This window comes from Belonocnema kinseyi, chromosome 2, assembly GCF_010883055.1.
Source record: "Belonocnema kinseyi isolate 2016_QV_RU_SX_M_011 chromosome 2, B_treatae_v1, whole genome shotgun sequence".
Taxonomy (NCBI): Eukaryota; Metazoa; Arthropoda; class Insecta; order Hymenoptera; family Cynipidae; genus Belonocnema; species Belonocnema kinseyi.
In genome coordinates, this window is record NC_046658.1 from 85,097,323 (window position 1) to 85,111,668 (window position 14,346).

Below are 14,346 nucleotides of genomic sequence, written 5' to 3' on the forward strand. Positions count from 1 at the left end.
TAGTCAGTCACAGCCAATCACAATACAATTTCGTACACATACACAATATAGCTTAAAAAATTGCATTAAATTACAATACATTACATACAATACACTAGGACGCTTTTAACAATATTACTGCTATTAAAAAACGAAAACGCTGCGACGGGTTTCGAACCCGTTTAAAGTAGGAGTACATCAGGGTCGTGTAAAAAGTATCTAGGGCCCGTTTCAGCAAAAATTTGTATTTTAAAATTAAATTGATGAGCGGGTTTTTAAATTTATGAGAAGTAAATAAAAACATTGGAGAATTTTTTATTAAAAATTTTCTAACCTTGAAACCCTCAATTATTTAATTTTTAATATTTTAAATGTACGCGTCGTCTACTTTTAAAAAATATTTTTGATGTAAAATATTCAAGCCATTCAAATTGAGCATTAAAAACCTGAAAATTAAGTTTATATAAAATCTCTGAAATTAAATTAGGTTAAAATTTCAGGAATTAAATCGAATATGCAAGCTAACACGCTTTACAGGATTTATTAATTATAGTGCATGAAACTTTTGTAGATGAAAATATGAATAATACACTTTCATTGGATTCATTGGACTTCGCCAACACTAAACTTTTTGTAGAAACCAATTTTCTAAATTAAACACAATTATTAAAATAATAAAAATTTAAATTTTCCTGCGATCTAAAGTAAATTCCCGGGGTTTAAAATTAAATTCACGGTCATTTCCCGGCCATTTTTCGGGCAAGTCACCACCTTGCGAATTTGCATGGAAAAGTTGCATTTTCAAACCGAAAATATGAATTTTCAACAAAAAATTTACTTACTAATTAAATTTTTGAACTTTCTACCAAAAGATTGAGGCCAAGCCGACACTTTCTCTTCAAATAGTTTTTTTTTTAATTTAAAGAAATTTCGTTTGAGAACGTGTTAGGCATTGTTGGATCGAGAACTTAGTTGGTTATACAATAATAAAAATTAAAAAAATGTGACCTTTTTTTCTCTAAACATTATAGTCAAGTGTCGACTTAGCCCCAGGAGGGTGTAGACTTAGCCCCAGGAAGGTGTAGATTTTGCCCCACGATGTTTCGTAGGCCTTGACAGATTTTCCATCATTTTCATTTTTTATAATAATTGATAAACAAAGCATTTTTGTTTAAAATCACCAGTAAAATTTTGTAAGTTTCGTAGTTTCGAATATTTTTTTACATAATTTCGTTTTAAATAATCACAATTAAACACTCTACAATATTAAAAATCTATAAATAAAAATGCTGGATTATTTTGAACATCTAAACTTAAGTTTTCAACTCTACATTTTCCAAATTGATGACATTTTGATTGTGTATCATCAGAATTGAAACTGTTTCAATGGATAACTTGCATAATTTTCGGAGTTTAATTTGAAAAATTAACAACTTTTCAATTTTAAAGATGTATAAATAAATATTCTTAAATTTGAATGATTTTTAAGATAACAAGTCAAGTTTAAAATTCTAATTATTTTAAATTGAATAAGTACCAATTTGAAAAATATTAAAAATTCAATTAATTTGTCTAAATAATTTTTGCTAATAATTCATTAAATTGATTTTTTTTCAATTCAATTAAATGTTACCGTATTATTTAACTAAAATTTTGATTTTACCATTTGAATTGTAAATCGAAGGAGTGGCTAGATTCATTGGACTTCGTCGATACTACATTTTCTGTAAGATTTTATAGAAATATATTTTATTCTTTGGAATACAAAATTTAGAATTGTTGAGTAATTGTCAAAAATTAATTTTTTTATCGATGCTCACCTCTGCAGCCTTATCCATTCAACTGATTATTACATATTTTACTTGGTAGTTTGCACATATATTGCCAATACATGCTGAAAATTTGTTCGATATCTAGAATAGTTTTTAAAATTTGACCATTTATGACATTTATGAATTTTCATTCATCACACTCAATACCTAAAATTTTTAAACTATTCAAGATATGAACAATTAAAATTTTTAATTACAAATTTTAATTTCAAAAAGGAATAAGGTACGAAAAAGTGATGATCACGAGGATATAAGGTTTTGACAATATGAAGAATTTATTTTACTTAACAATTTTTTTCATTTCTTACAAATAATAAATTTCCTCATAAATCAATTAAACCCAGTTTTTCATAATAAATGCGTGGAAAACAATTTGTTCATCCTACTTATCGCAATAAAAAGGTGAACATTTTGTAGGAATATCTCGAACATGACAAAAACCACTAAAATGGAAGGATTCAGGCTTATATCGAGGGATCAACTTCGATTCATAGTAATTACATTTTTAATTTCCTACTTTAATAAAATCTTATTTTATTTTGCAATTTTACAAAAGAATATTTATTAAGAATACAAAGCGACAATTAGGACTGTAAGTAATTTAAAAATTCAACACCGTTTTCCAAATTAGAAAATTGATAAATATCTGCGAGATGCTCAGTATTTGCATACGATCCTGAAAGATTGTGGAGGCGATGGGAGATACTGCGTGACTATCGGTTTACCAAACTATCGAATAAAGTCTAACGTAAGAAAAATGAAAAGTTCGCTTACAGTGGCCAAACTTTCATAAAGTATGCAGGAGATTAGAACCTAAACAAAATTTATTTTTCTCTAGAATCCATTTAAAACTTTACCAAACCTTTAAGTAAATAATACATTTTTTTCCTAGAAAGAAGAACCGAAATTTATCATTCTGTAACCGATTTTTAGGGAATCACTGTCATTGCATAATTTAAAGTTTGCTTGACTGTACATTTGCAAACATTACTCAACAAGCATGAAACTTTATCCAATTTTTCCTGAATGTGTGATAGAATAGTTTTCAATAATTGCACCACGTGCATTAATGATTACTTTTTAAAATCTTTACTGTACGTTTGGAAAATTTAATCTGCGTTATTAAAGTTTACCGAACTGACATTTATTCTTTAAAATTTCACAGTAAACCCCAGGAATGAATTTTACCTTTCAAAAAGATAAAAACGTTGCATCACGTTTATCTAACGAAAGATAACATTTATCTGAAAAAAAGATAAAGTTTATCTGACGTAAATATTTTTTTGACATAGGTTATACTATATGTCAGGCGGCTGCGTCTATTTTCACAGAAAAAATGTCCTTCATAAATTTAAAAATCCTCGCGGTATTCAATTTTAAATACTCTCACTTTATTCCACTAATTTTAAACCCGAAAATAACTCACCTACAGTTAATAAATACACAATCTGCATTTTGGTTAGTTTATACCAAATAGGGTTTCTTTGCCATTTTTGAAGTCTACATCAGGGTCGATAGAAAACTAAAGATTTGTTCAACAAAAGTAAGCGACAGAAGTTGGCTGAGTAAGAACAGTAAGAAAAAATTAGTGAAATAAAGTGAGAATATTTAAAATTGAATACCGTGAGGATTTTTAAATTGATGAAGGACATTTTTTCTGTGAAAATAGACGCAGTCGTCTGACATATAACCTATGTCAAAAAAATACTTACGTCAGATAAACCTTATCTTTTTTCAGATAAAATGTGTCTTTCGTTAAATAAACGTGATACAACGTTTTCATCATTTTGAAAGATAAAATTTATTCCTGGGGTTCACTGTGTTCGCAAGACACAAATTATTACAATAATGTCAAACATTCTCTTTTTGGTCAATATATCCTAATTATACTTAAAAGTTCGGTAAAATTTCCTAACACAATTTTCTCCGTGTAAAAGAGAAAATTGGTTTAAGGCTTTAATTGCTTTCAATTCGTTTCATGTAACATTTTATTGGCTATTAGATTATTTTTCAAAAAGATTTTCAGTATTGCTGCTATGAAACTTATATCAAATAAGAAGTACTGAAAGGAGTTTCTGGATAAAAATCGTGTTTAAAATTTACATGAAGCGATTTTATATCACTGTAATATTTAACGGGCCTTAAGGCCATGTGACTAGTGGTTCACGTGACCAGATTCCTACCTTGCCGCCACCTTTCTTATTTCCCAACTTATTTTTACACCAAGCGGCACATCGATTTGAAAATTTTGGACACTAACCAAGAAGCACTAAGAATGGTGGGTCTCGTTCCAAATTTATATAATTATGCAAACAAAATTTTGTTGTAACTAATTGTTTTTGCTTTCTTTTATAATTATTTAGGTTTAGGAACAGGTCCTTCTTTCTGAGTGCTTCTTATTTATTATCCCAAATTTTCAAATCGATGTGCCGCTTGGTGTGAAAATAAGTTGGGAAATAAGAAAGTTAGCGGCAAGGTAGGATTCTGGTCACGTGACCCATTAGTCACATGGCCTTAAGGCCCGTTAAATATTACAGTTATATAAAATTGCTTCATGTAAATTTTAAATACTATTTTTGTCCAGAAACTCCTTTTATTATTTCTTATTTGATATAAACTTCATAGCAGCAATGCTGAAAATTTTTTTGAAAAATAATCTAATAGCCAATAAAATGTTACTTGGAACAAATTTAAAACAATTAAAGCCTTAAACCAATTTTCTTTTACACGGAGAAAATTGGGTTAGCTAGGAATCTGGTCACGTGACCCACTCATCACACGGCCTTAACTATAATTTTATTTCTAGATGTGATATCTCCATTGTAAATATCTAAATGATTAAGAAGGCGGAGACAGCAAAATCAGTCCGCAGTCAATATTACATGGATATTAGGTTAAATGAAAGTATCTAAATCTCAGAAAACAGAAAATAAAGTTTAGTTTCGCCTACTCAAATTCTTGAGATGGCGAAAATAGATGTGTATTCCCAAGTCATTTTTTTGACACGTTTTGTGCCCACAATAATTGCTAATAAACTGTCGTTTAACTTCTGCATGTATTTCACGTTTATGTCGATTTAAACCCCGTAAGTATTTGTAACTCCGTGAAAAAATGTCACAATTATAAGTCGCTTTAGATATCTGTAGGTTTGGTTTAAGATGGACATGTCGCACGTGTTTCTTCAGTTGATCTTTCCGTTTAAATTGTCTTTCATATACTTTACAAACGAACTGCGGCATGACATTGCATTCAAATTTTTTATGCTTAATCAATTGACCTTTTGCTTTATAGCTTCGCGCACACTTTTTGCATTTAAATTTATTTTCCGGTTTTGAATCCTGCATCTGCTGCTTCTTTTGACTCAGCTGTTTTAAATCCTGCATCTGCTGCTTCTTTTCACTCAGCTGTTTTATGTTATCAGCTAACATGTCTTCTCTTATATACAATGTGCATACGTTTGACTCATATTTTCTATTTAAACTTCGGCTTGTAACTTCTTTCGTCTCTGGATATGAAAATTTATGAAAATGTAATTAGAAAACGTTTATTTAAAACTATTATGTTATGAGCCGATTTACCCCCCAGAAAAGTGAGCGTTAAGATAGGCCTTTACTCAAAATCATGGAAAAACAACCAAAATCCCACCCTTCAACATAAATGCTGAAGTGAAAGAAGCAAAGCCAGATTTAGTACACCAAAAATCTAAGGTTAAGTCTGAGGTAGCCTTCAAGGAATTTGAAAGATGGGGAAAATAAAACAAAACAAAGTTTGGTCAGTGGTCATTTTATTATAAAAAAACACGCACTTCATATTACGTTCTCGCACAATTTCAGTAAAGGGCTTTCGGACGCTCATTTTTCAGAGGGATGTATAGGCTCTTAACATATGCACTGTAAAAAAAGGTTGCGGCATTTTAGTACGCTAAACGTATGTGAAAATTGGACTCACGCGCAGTGGCGTGAAATTAGTATAGAAATCTCGAAAATTGTACAAAAGTGTAAAATACTCAACTGAACTGAAATTTAATACGTGACGTTAAATAAAACAACGGAAAGTGGAAAATTTCTAAAAAATATCAACCTAAGCTCAAATACTTAAATCATTAAGATCATATTAGGAATATATTTATAATTACGCAAGCTTATATGGCATAAAATTTATAATTTAAAATCAGTCACTCGCATTTATGCTTTCGCCGAAAGTGAGCTATAAAGTTTGCAAACTAAAATGTACGTTCGCTCATAACACGCGAACAAAACAACGTAAACAAAGCTCTATCGCGAAAATGACACAAATGTGGAATATTATAGGGAAGAATCTATAATCACTATAAAGTGGAGAAATTTTCGTTAGAAAATAGACATTTATGCGCAGTCGGTAATTTTTCCAGTCTGGGGAATTTTACTATGTACAGCGTGAGTCCCTTTTTTACACACTCTGAACGTAGTGATTTTCAACACGTCGTATGAATTCATGCAGTCATAGAATTAAACTTGTAAGAGACGTCATTCTACACAACAATTGGAAATTTGCTTTCTAACTTGTAAGGTTAATGCATCTAAAGTGACATTTTATGTATGTAAATTTACACTTTGAAGTGCAATTTTAAAACGTATTTTTTACAGTGTGGCCTAACCCTACTTGTGATGCAATATACTATTATTTCAGAGTTTTACTTGAGAAATTTTTATTACAAGTCTACAGTCATACTTTGGATAATTTCATCCTTGATGTCCAAAGTTTCTTGGTTTCGAAAAATAAAGTAATTACGTTTTTTAATAGGTTTTGGTTTAAACTTATTACAGTAATTCACACCACTGACTTATGTTATTTTATTTTTAAACGTGTTCATAAATTAGCGAGATGGAAAATCATAAATTTTGATCGACAATCATAAACGTATCATGAAACAGGTAAATGTTAAATCAACATTAAATAAATGCAATTTATGACCCCCCCCCCAAATTATTATATTAACTAAAAAAAAAACAGGAAATCGTTTCAAAGTTTCAACGCAAAATTTCGTTTGCTTTCAGACCGTTCTTGAAAAAAATTTCTAGCAGTTCTGACATAAAAGTTATATCCAATAAAAAATTGGGACAGGACTTTCTGAACAACTCAATAATTTATATCCAAAAACTTCTCGTTTTGACGTATTTTTGTTTGAAGAATTTCGTTGACCTGAAAAATCGTAATTTGTATGTAGCAGTTTTGTATGATTGAAATATTTCACAAACTTATAATATAACTTTTCAATGATATCACAAAATGATCGCCCAGTAAGTACTAAAAAGTAATTAACTAAATAAAAGTATTTGAATCACAGGACATTTTCTTTATTTGATTAGGATTTAATACAGACGTTCGTATTTGATTTCACGTGAACCTCAAATACTTTTTCTATAATTAAGAATAAATCAGAGTAATCTAATAACGCACATAAAATTCAAATCGCTTAACGTGAAAAACTTAAAAATCTGAGAAGTACTAGATCTATATAACATTATTTACCACTGTTTGCAAAACTGTTATAGTATTATACATATTCGTAGGAATAGCCATAGTTGCTAGTAAACTAAAAATAAACTGTCAACTCTCTCGGAATGGTAAAAAAATACAACGTTTTAAAACCCTTGAATCGCAAGAAGTAAGTTTTACAAAAAGTAATCTTAGGTATACGCCAATATAACGTAAGAGAAAAAACATTCTATTATTAATAGTTTCAGCAAATAACTTTCAGATGCAATGTCCTTTCTTGCTTAAGACGAATTGAAATCAAATATGTCTCAACAAAATTTTCTTATGCTATTTAACCGTAAATATCGCAAATACATGGTAATTTGATTCCTGCGAGTTCTAAACGTTTATGCTTGTTCCTTTCTTACAATAAGGCTTGGTTTAAAACACATTTGAATTTTTTACCTGATGCCCCGAGATATGTTGATATCTCGGATATGTTTAAATACACAATCTGCATTTTGGTTAGTTTATACCAAATAGGGTTTCTTTGCCATTTTTGAAGTCTACATCAGGGTCGATAGAAAACTAAAGATTTGTTCAACAAAAGTAAGCGACAGAAGTGCGCTGAGTAAGAACAGTAAGAAAAAATTAGTGAAATAAAGTGAGAATATTTAAAATTGAATACCGTGAGGATTTTTAAATTGATGAATACGCTATGGCTTGAAGTTCTGCGTACTATATAATACGAGATGGCGTCGATTTATGTGTGGTCCCAAGCGGCTTTTTTGATTCGTTTTGTAGCCACAATAATCGCAAATATATTGTGGTTTGACTTCTGCGTGTTGTTCTCGTTTATGTCGATTTAAAGTAGGGAAGGAATTATAACACCGACCGTAATTGTTACAATTATACCTCATTTTAGATGTCTGTGATATTGATTTAAGATGAATAGCACCCACGTGGCTACGCATGTTACTTTTCTGCTTAAATCGTTTTCCGCAGAAATCACCTGCAAACTGTGGCGTCACATCGCATTCGTATTTTCGATGATAAGTCAAACTCTTTTTATCTTTATAGCTGCGCGCACACTTTTTGCATTTGTATTTAATTTCCGGTTCTAAATTTTGAATTTTTTGTATATTTTGACTCAGTTGCATTCTTTTACCGCATATTTTGTAATAAAACTTCGGCCTGTAACTTCTTCCGCTTCTTGACCTGAAAATTTACCAAAATTGCATTCAGATGCTTTTTATTTTAGTTTCATTTGGGACATTTTTATTTAAATCTACGGTCGTACCTTGGAAACTTTCATCCTTGATTTCTGAAGTTTCGTTATTGTCGTGTTTAATAAAAGTCTTGGTTCTAGAATTACTGGGGAAAGAAATTTTACTATTATATGATTTTGTTCCATATTTTGGATTACGCTTTAGACTTGTCGTTACGCTCGAAGAAAAATGTTGGTCTGGAAAAATATATATGTGCTTAAATATGGTTTAGTTTAAACGTATTTGAATAATTTAAGAGCATTGATTTACGTTAGTTTATTTTTAGATGTACCTGTTAATTGAGGACATGGACAATAACAAATTATGATGGACAAACACTGTAGCTAAACATTACATCAACATTAAATCAAAGCAAAGTATCCAAATCATAAACAATTATTTTATTAGCTGAAAATCAAATACGTTTTTTGTGTATTATATTGATGCGAATCAGGAACTTTTGTTGTATTGCTTTGTGCAATATTTTGTTAACAAAAGAGGAAATCGAGTTAATGAAACCACATTTGACGAAATATGTAATTGGCTTTTAGATTTTTTGTGAAAAAAAAATTTCAGCATTGCTGCAATAAAAGGTATATCCAATACAAAAGGACAGGATTTTCTCGACAACGTAGTGTTTAAAAAAGAATTTTTATTCTCAACCTTAATAATAGTTGAGGAAAGTGGCGAAAAATGTAAATGATAACTTCCACGACATCTATTTTTTAATAGAGATAACTTAAAAGTGGTATTTGTAATTTGCATGTAGCAATTTCATATCATTGCAATACACTGGGAATCCCATTTAGTGCAGCTTTGGACCTGGTCGTCAATGGCCTTCACTTGAATCAAACACAGCATTCGCTCGCCCCAAACGTAAGCATTTAGGGCAGTCTGAATATTTTCTGTTGGATTGGAACGCATACAAATAAATTATGCAACACACGCGCAGAGGGTACTGCCCTCTATGTCATTCCAGCGCTGTTTCTTAAATAGGATTCCCAGTGTATTTCACGTCCTTTAACTATAATTTTACTTCTAGAGGTGGAGAATTACAAAATCAGCCCCCAGTAGATATTAGATGCACATTAACTTAAAAGAAAGTATCTTAATCTTAGAAAAATGAATGATTTATTTGATCCGTACATAATAAAGTCGTTCATGTTCAATTTCAGTAGAACGTCCAAAGATTTCTGTACAGTAATGCATAAATCATATAGATTGAATAAAGAAAATTAAATTAGACATTATTGATAATAACTGCCTGCTAAATTGTATCGTATTATACATGACAGGAGGAAAATCAATAGTTACTAGTAAATAAAAATGAAAATGGTAGAAAACTTATACCTTCTTACATCTATACTTTTATGAATGAAAATAAAATTAAAAATGCAAATTTTATAAACGACTGAATCCTATGAAGCAATTTTTACAAAAAATAATGTCAGTAGTTTTTGCCGTAGTTTTCCGTTTGAATATTTTTCCGCAGAAATCACATGTGAACTCTGGTGAGTCGTTACATTCGTGTTTTTGATGATACATCAACTTCTTTTTTACTTTATGGCTTCGCGCACACTTTTTGGATTTGTACTTATTTTCCTGTCCTAAATCCTGTATTTGCTGCTTCTTTTTTCTTGGCTGTTTCTTGTTATCAGCAAACAAATCTTCTTTTTTACCTACTGTACATTCTTTTGATTCATATTTTATATTAAAATATAGGCCTGTAATTTCTTTCGCATCTCGATCTGAAAATTTTTAAAAAATTACTTAGTTTCTTGTTCGATGTACTTGTTAATTATAAATATTGGGCAGCCTAAAATCATGTTGCACAAGCACACAAATTTTTGTAAGGGATTGATAGAGGAAAACTTCTGGGATATCGTATGGGAGTGATCTCTCAGATAGTATAGTAAAAGTATGGCATTTAAGACGATCCCATACTTCATGCATATAATTGAATGAAATATACTAATGTATAGCTCAAATATAGGCAAAGTATTGCTAAAGTATTACTTTTATATATATATATATATATGAACTATGTAAAGTATGTTTGAAGTATAGAAAAACTATGGCAATAGCATATGTAGCTCTATTCTTGATTACAGGAGATAATAAGATGTGTAAAATAAATATAAATTAGTGAACCAGAATCATCGCTTTCAGAACATAAAAAAATATTGTTAGTAGTTTCAATATTTCATCTAAATAATAATTTTTACTAGAATTTTTTAACTTTTTATGATAATGACATTATATGGTTAGGAATCAATGATTTTGGATCTCTTAACCCTACATAATATGAGATAAATATAAATTTTTCATGAAAGGTTTTCGTGTTGTGATGACTTCCCATAAAGCTAAAAAATACGGAAGATTATTTTAATTTTCGAAGTGTATTTCGTGAGGAAAAATTGATACAATTTTTATGGAACATTCAAATTTTATTAACGCACTTTTGCGTTGCACTGGCGAACAATCTTCAATACACTTTTTACTAACGAAATCGCTAGAATCGCTAACTTTTTATGTTACCGGACGAGCTGTCATTCATGATGCATTATTTGTATCCCGTTGCTATATATCATGAAAAGAAATGAGTGACATTCTATGCCCTAACTTAAACCATAGATTAACTATGGTCAATACTTCTATACTTAAGTCTGGCTATACTAAGGTATAACCAAAGTATATTCCATACTACATATATACCTCGTCAATACTTCCTATATATTTCGGCTAAACTTGAGCTATACCTAAACTATACACTTGAAGTATATACACTTCAATACACTTGAAGTATGAAATCGTCTCATAAACCATACATTTTTTATAATTCAAAAAGTCAATCATTGATCACTACCATACTTACGATTTTTACCCGGGACCGCATCATGCAGTAGGTAAATTTTGCATCACAATTTAATCAAAACAAACTATCCAAATCACTAAAGAATTAAATTAGAGTTACTTAAATACGATTCCCAGTAATTTGCACGTCCTTAAACTGTAACTTTATTTCTACATGCGCTATTAACTTTATAAGTTATAAAAATGATTAGGAAGGTGTAGAATTAAAAAATCAGCCTGCAGGAAATTTCACACGAATATTAAATTATATGAAAGTATCTTGATCTCAGAAAAACTATTTATTTGTTCAGGATATAATGCAGTCGTTCATGTTTAATTTTAGTAGAACGTCCAAGGATTTTTTTACAGTAAAGAATAAAGCATATAGATCGAATAGTGCAGATCAAATTAAATTAGGTCAATGTGGACAACTTATGAGAAAGTAGTGTATCCGTAAGACATTACTGATAATAAATGCCTGCTAAATTTGTATCGTAATTTGCATGACAGTAGGAAAGGCAATAGTTGCTATAGGAAATCAAAACGAAACTGGTAGACAATTTATACCTTCTTATATCTTTAGTTTTTCACAAAAATAAAATTATATGAACCAAGGACAAATAAAAGAATGGTCTATGCTGATTTGGATGGCAAGTATACATTTACTCTTCCCGAAATGTAAAACAAATCGTTGTAAAACAATGAATTCTATTTCTGGTTCTAAATTCTGAATTTTCTGCTTCTTTTGACACGGTTGTTTCATGCTATGAGGAAACATATCTTCTTTTGTATCTAATGTAAATTCTTTTGACTCATATTTTGTATTAAAACTTTGGGCAAAATTCAATTAGAAATGTTATTATTTTATATTTGTATTTAAAACTTTTTGTTTTACAAATCTATACTCATACCTTGGATGAATTCACTCTTGATGTCCAAAGTTTCGTCATTATCATATTTAATTATTGCCTTGGTTTCAGAATTATTGTGAAAAGAAATTTCAGTCGGACACGATTATGTTCCATATTGTGAGGAACTCTTTGGTATTTTAGTTGCGATCGGAGAACATTCTTTGTCTAGAAAAATAAATATGTTTTTAAATATGCTTAAATTTAAACATAATTTTATGATTAAAATTCTTTCAATTGAATTATTTTATTCTTAGTTTTATCCATTAATTAAGGATATATACAATCGGTAAATGTGGAATGAATATAAAATGAAAGCAAACTATCTGAAACAAAAAAAAAAGATTTTATTAAATAAAAATCAAATATATTTTTTACTTCGGTGAAAAATAACAATTTCGTATCTGGAAGTATATATAGTGCATTATATCGCTGAAAAAAAGAGAAATTCGTTTCGAAGACACTATACATTCAACGTTAAGTTATACTGGCTTTCAGGTTCTTTTAGGTAGCATTACTGCTACAAAACTTATATCAAATAAAAAATTCGAAAAGGAATTTCTGAACAGTTGAATATTTTATATCCAGTATTACATGATTATTAAGGCAAATAAAAGTATCATGATATCGGAAAAATGATTTTTTTATTTGCAGAGAATATAACACATTCGTTTATGTTTAATTTCAGTAGAACTTTTAAGTATTTTTTTATAGTAAATTATGAATCATACAAGCCGAATAACGTACATAAAATTCAAACCGAATTATGTGGACAACTTAAACTTACGACAATTACTGAATTACTTGTTCGTAAAAATAGAAATTGTTGTTAATAAGACCAAAAAAAAAAACTTTCGGGAAAGTTGCACCGTCTTCTAACTATATATCTCTTTTTAAGAAAAAGAAAATTGTACGAAGTAAGGAGAAATAAAATAATTTTCCATGTTGCTTTCGATGGAGAGTATAAATTTACTTTTTCATTATGGCCACAAAATAAAAATGTTTTAAACTATTGAATCCTATGAAGTAATTGTCACAAAAAGTAATCTTAGGTACACAACAATTTAATGTGCTACAAAAAAACAATTTATTTTTACTAGTTTTAGCAATTAGCTTTCAAATGCAATTTACTTTATTGCTTGGGAGGCAACATCACTCTAGCGGCAGAAAAAAGTCTGACTTTTACGATTTATTTTGTGAGCAGGAAAAAAGTAATGAGATTTCTTTTTACAGGGATTGTTCAACTCATATGAAAGTATGGGAAACAATTTTTTGTTTAAATACAAAATGGCGTCGAAAGAGCCTGTCTTGAAAATTGTATTTCTTTAAAAGACCTTCACGGGAGGACGGTTTTCTTGTAAAGTATAAGACGAGCAACGAAATACCAAAAAATTTCATAATTTACATACTATTGGCTATATAACTGCGAAGCGGTTTTTCTAAAAATCAAATTTCGTAGAAATAGTTCGCTTGATAGAAATGAATCAATTTTAGTGAAAAAAGCTGTAAATTTTTTTTTTTAAAGTTGACATTAAATCTTAAAACGGCTACGTACTTCCATAGAGAATGTAATTGTAAAGCTACTGTCAAAATTTCCAATGGATCCATGCAACGAAGTTCAAGTAATACGTCCTCCTGCTTTGAAGAAAGTTGCATTTCAGAAAAAGGTGTTTACAGTTTTACGAGCAATTATATCGTTGAATTTTCTTATCTCTAATCTGCGATACCTGCAACATATGCAGGCCTAACTGCAATCAATCAATCTTTCTAAAATCCCCGTGTGGAAAAATTTCGGAGCGCTGGCCAAGCGCTGGCCAAGCGCTGGCCAGACCGTCTAGTGTCTGGTCAGACGCTGGACAGACGGTCTAATAGCGCCGCTAACCAGAAGTGTAACGGCTAAACCATGAGATCGACTAGATTAGACGGCGCTGACCAGCCGCTGAGCTTGAATAGACGAGCTGATCAGACGCTGGCCAGACGTGTAACGCTTTTACCACGCGATGGTCTAGATTGGACCGTACAGAAAGAGGAGGGAAAAAAGTATCAGAA

General features: G+C 30.2%; 2 protein-coding genes across 2 annotated transcripts in view; both read right to left on the bottom strand.

Annotated features, from left to right (window-relative positions):
* The window catches only part of LOC117167466 (zinc finger protein 865-like), a 7,273-nt gene extending 3,969 nt beyond the window's left edge, over positions 1–3,304 (bottom strand). Inside the window, exon 1 of the mRNA XM_033352425.1 lies at positions 3,238–3,304. Coding sequence (XP_033208316.1) covers positions 3,238–3,265 — 28 coding nt within the window. The 5' untranslated portion in view covers positions 3,266–3,304. The remainder of the gene's footprint in view (positions 1–3,237) is intronic.
* A 5,114-nt stretch (positions 3,305–8,418) lies between these two features.
* The window catches only part of LOC117182766, a 6,803-nt gene continuing 875 nt past the window's right edge, over positions 8,419–14,346 (bottom strand). Inside the window, exons 2-5 of the mRNA XM_033375871.1 lie at positions 12,301–12,358; positions 9,973–10,284; positions 8,569–8,733; positions 8,419–8,486 (exon numbers count right to left, since the gene is read on the bottom strand). Of these exons, the coding sequence (XP_033231762.1) occupies positions 8,419–8,486; positions 8,569–8,733; positions 9,973–10,284; positions 12,301–12,358 (603 nt within the window). The remainder of the gene's footprint in view (positions 8,487–8,568; positions 8,734–9,972; positions 10,285–12,300; positions 12,359–14,346) is intronic.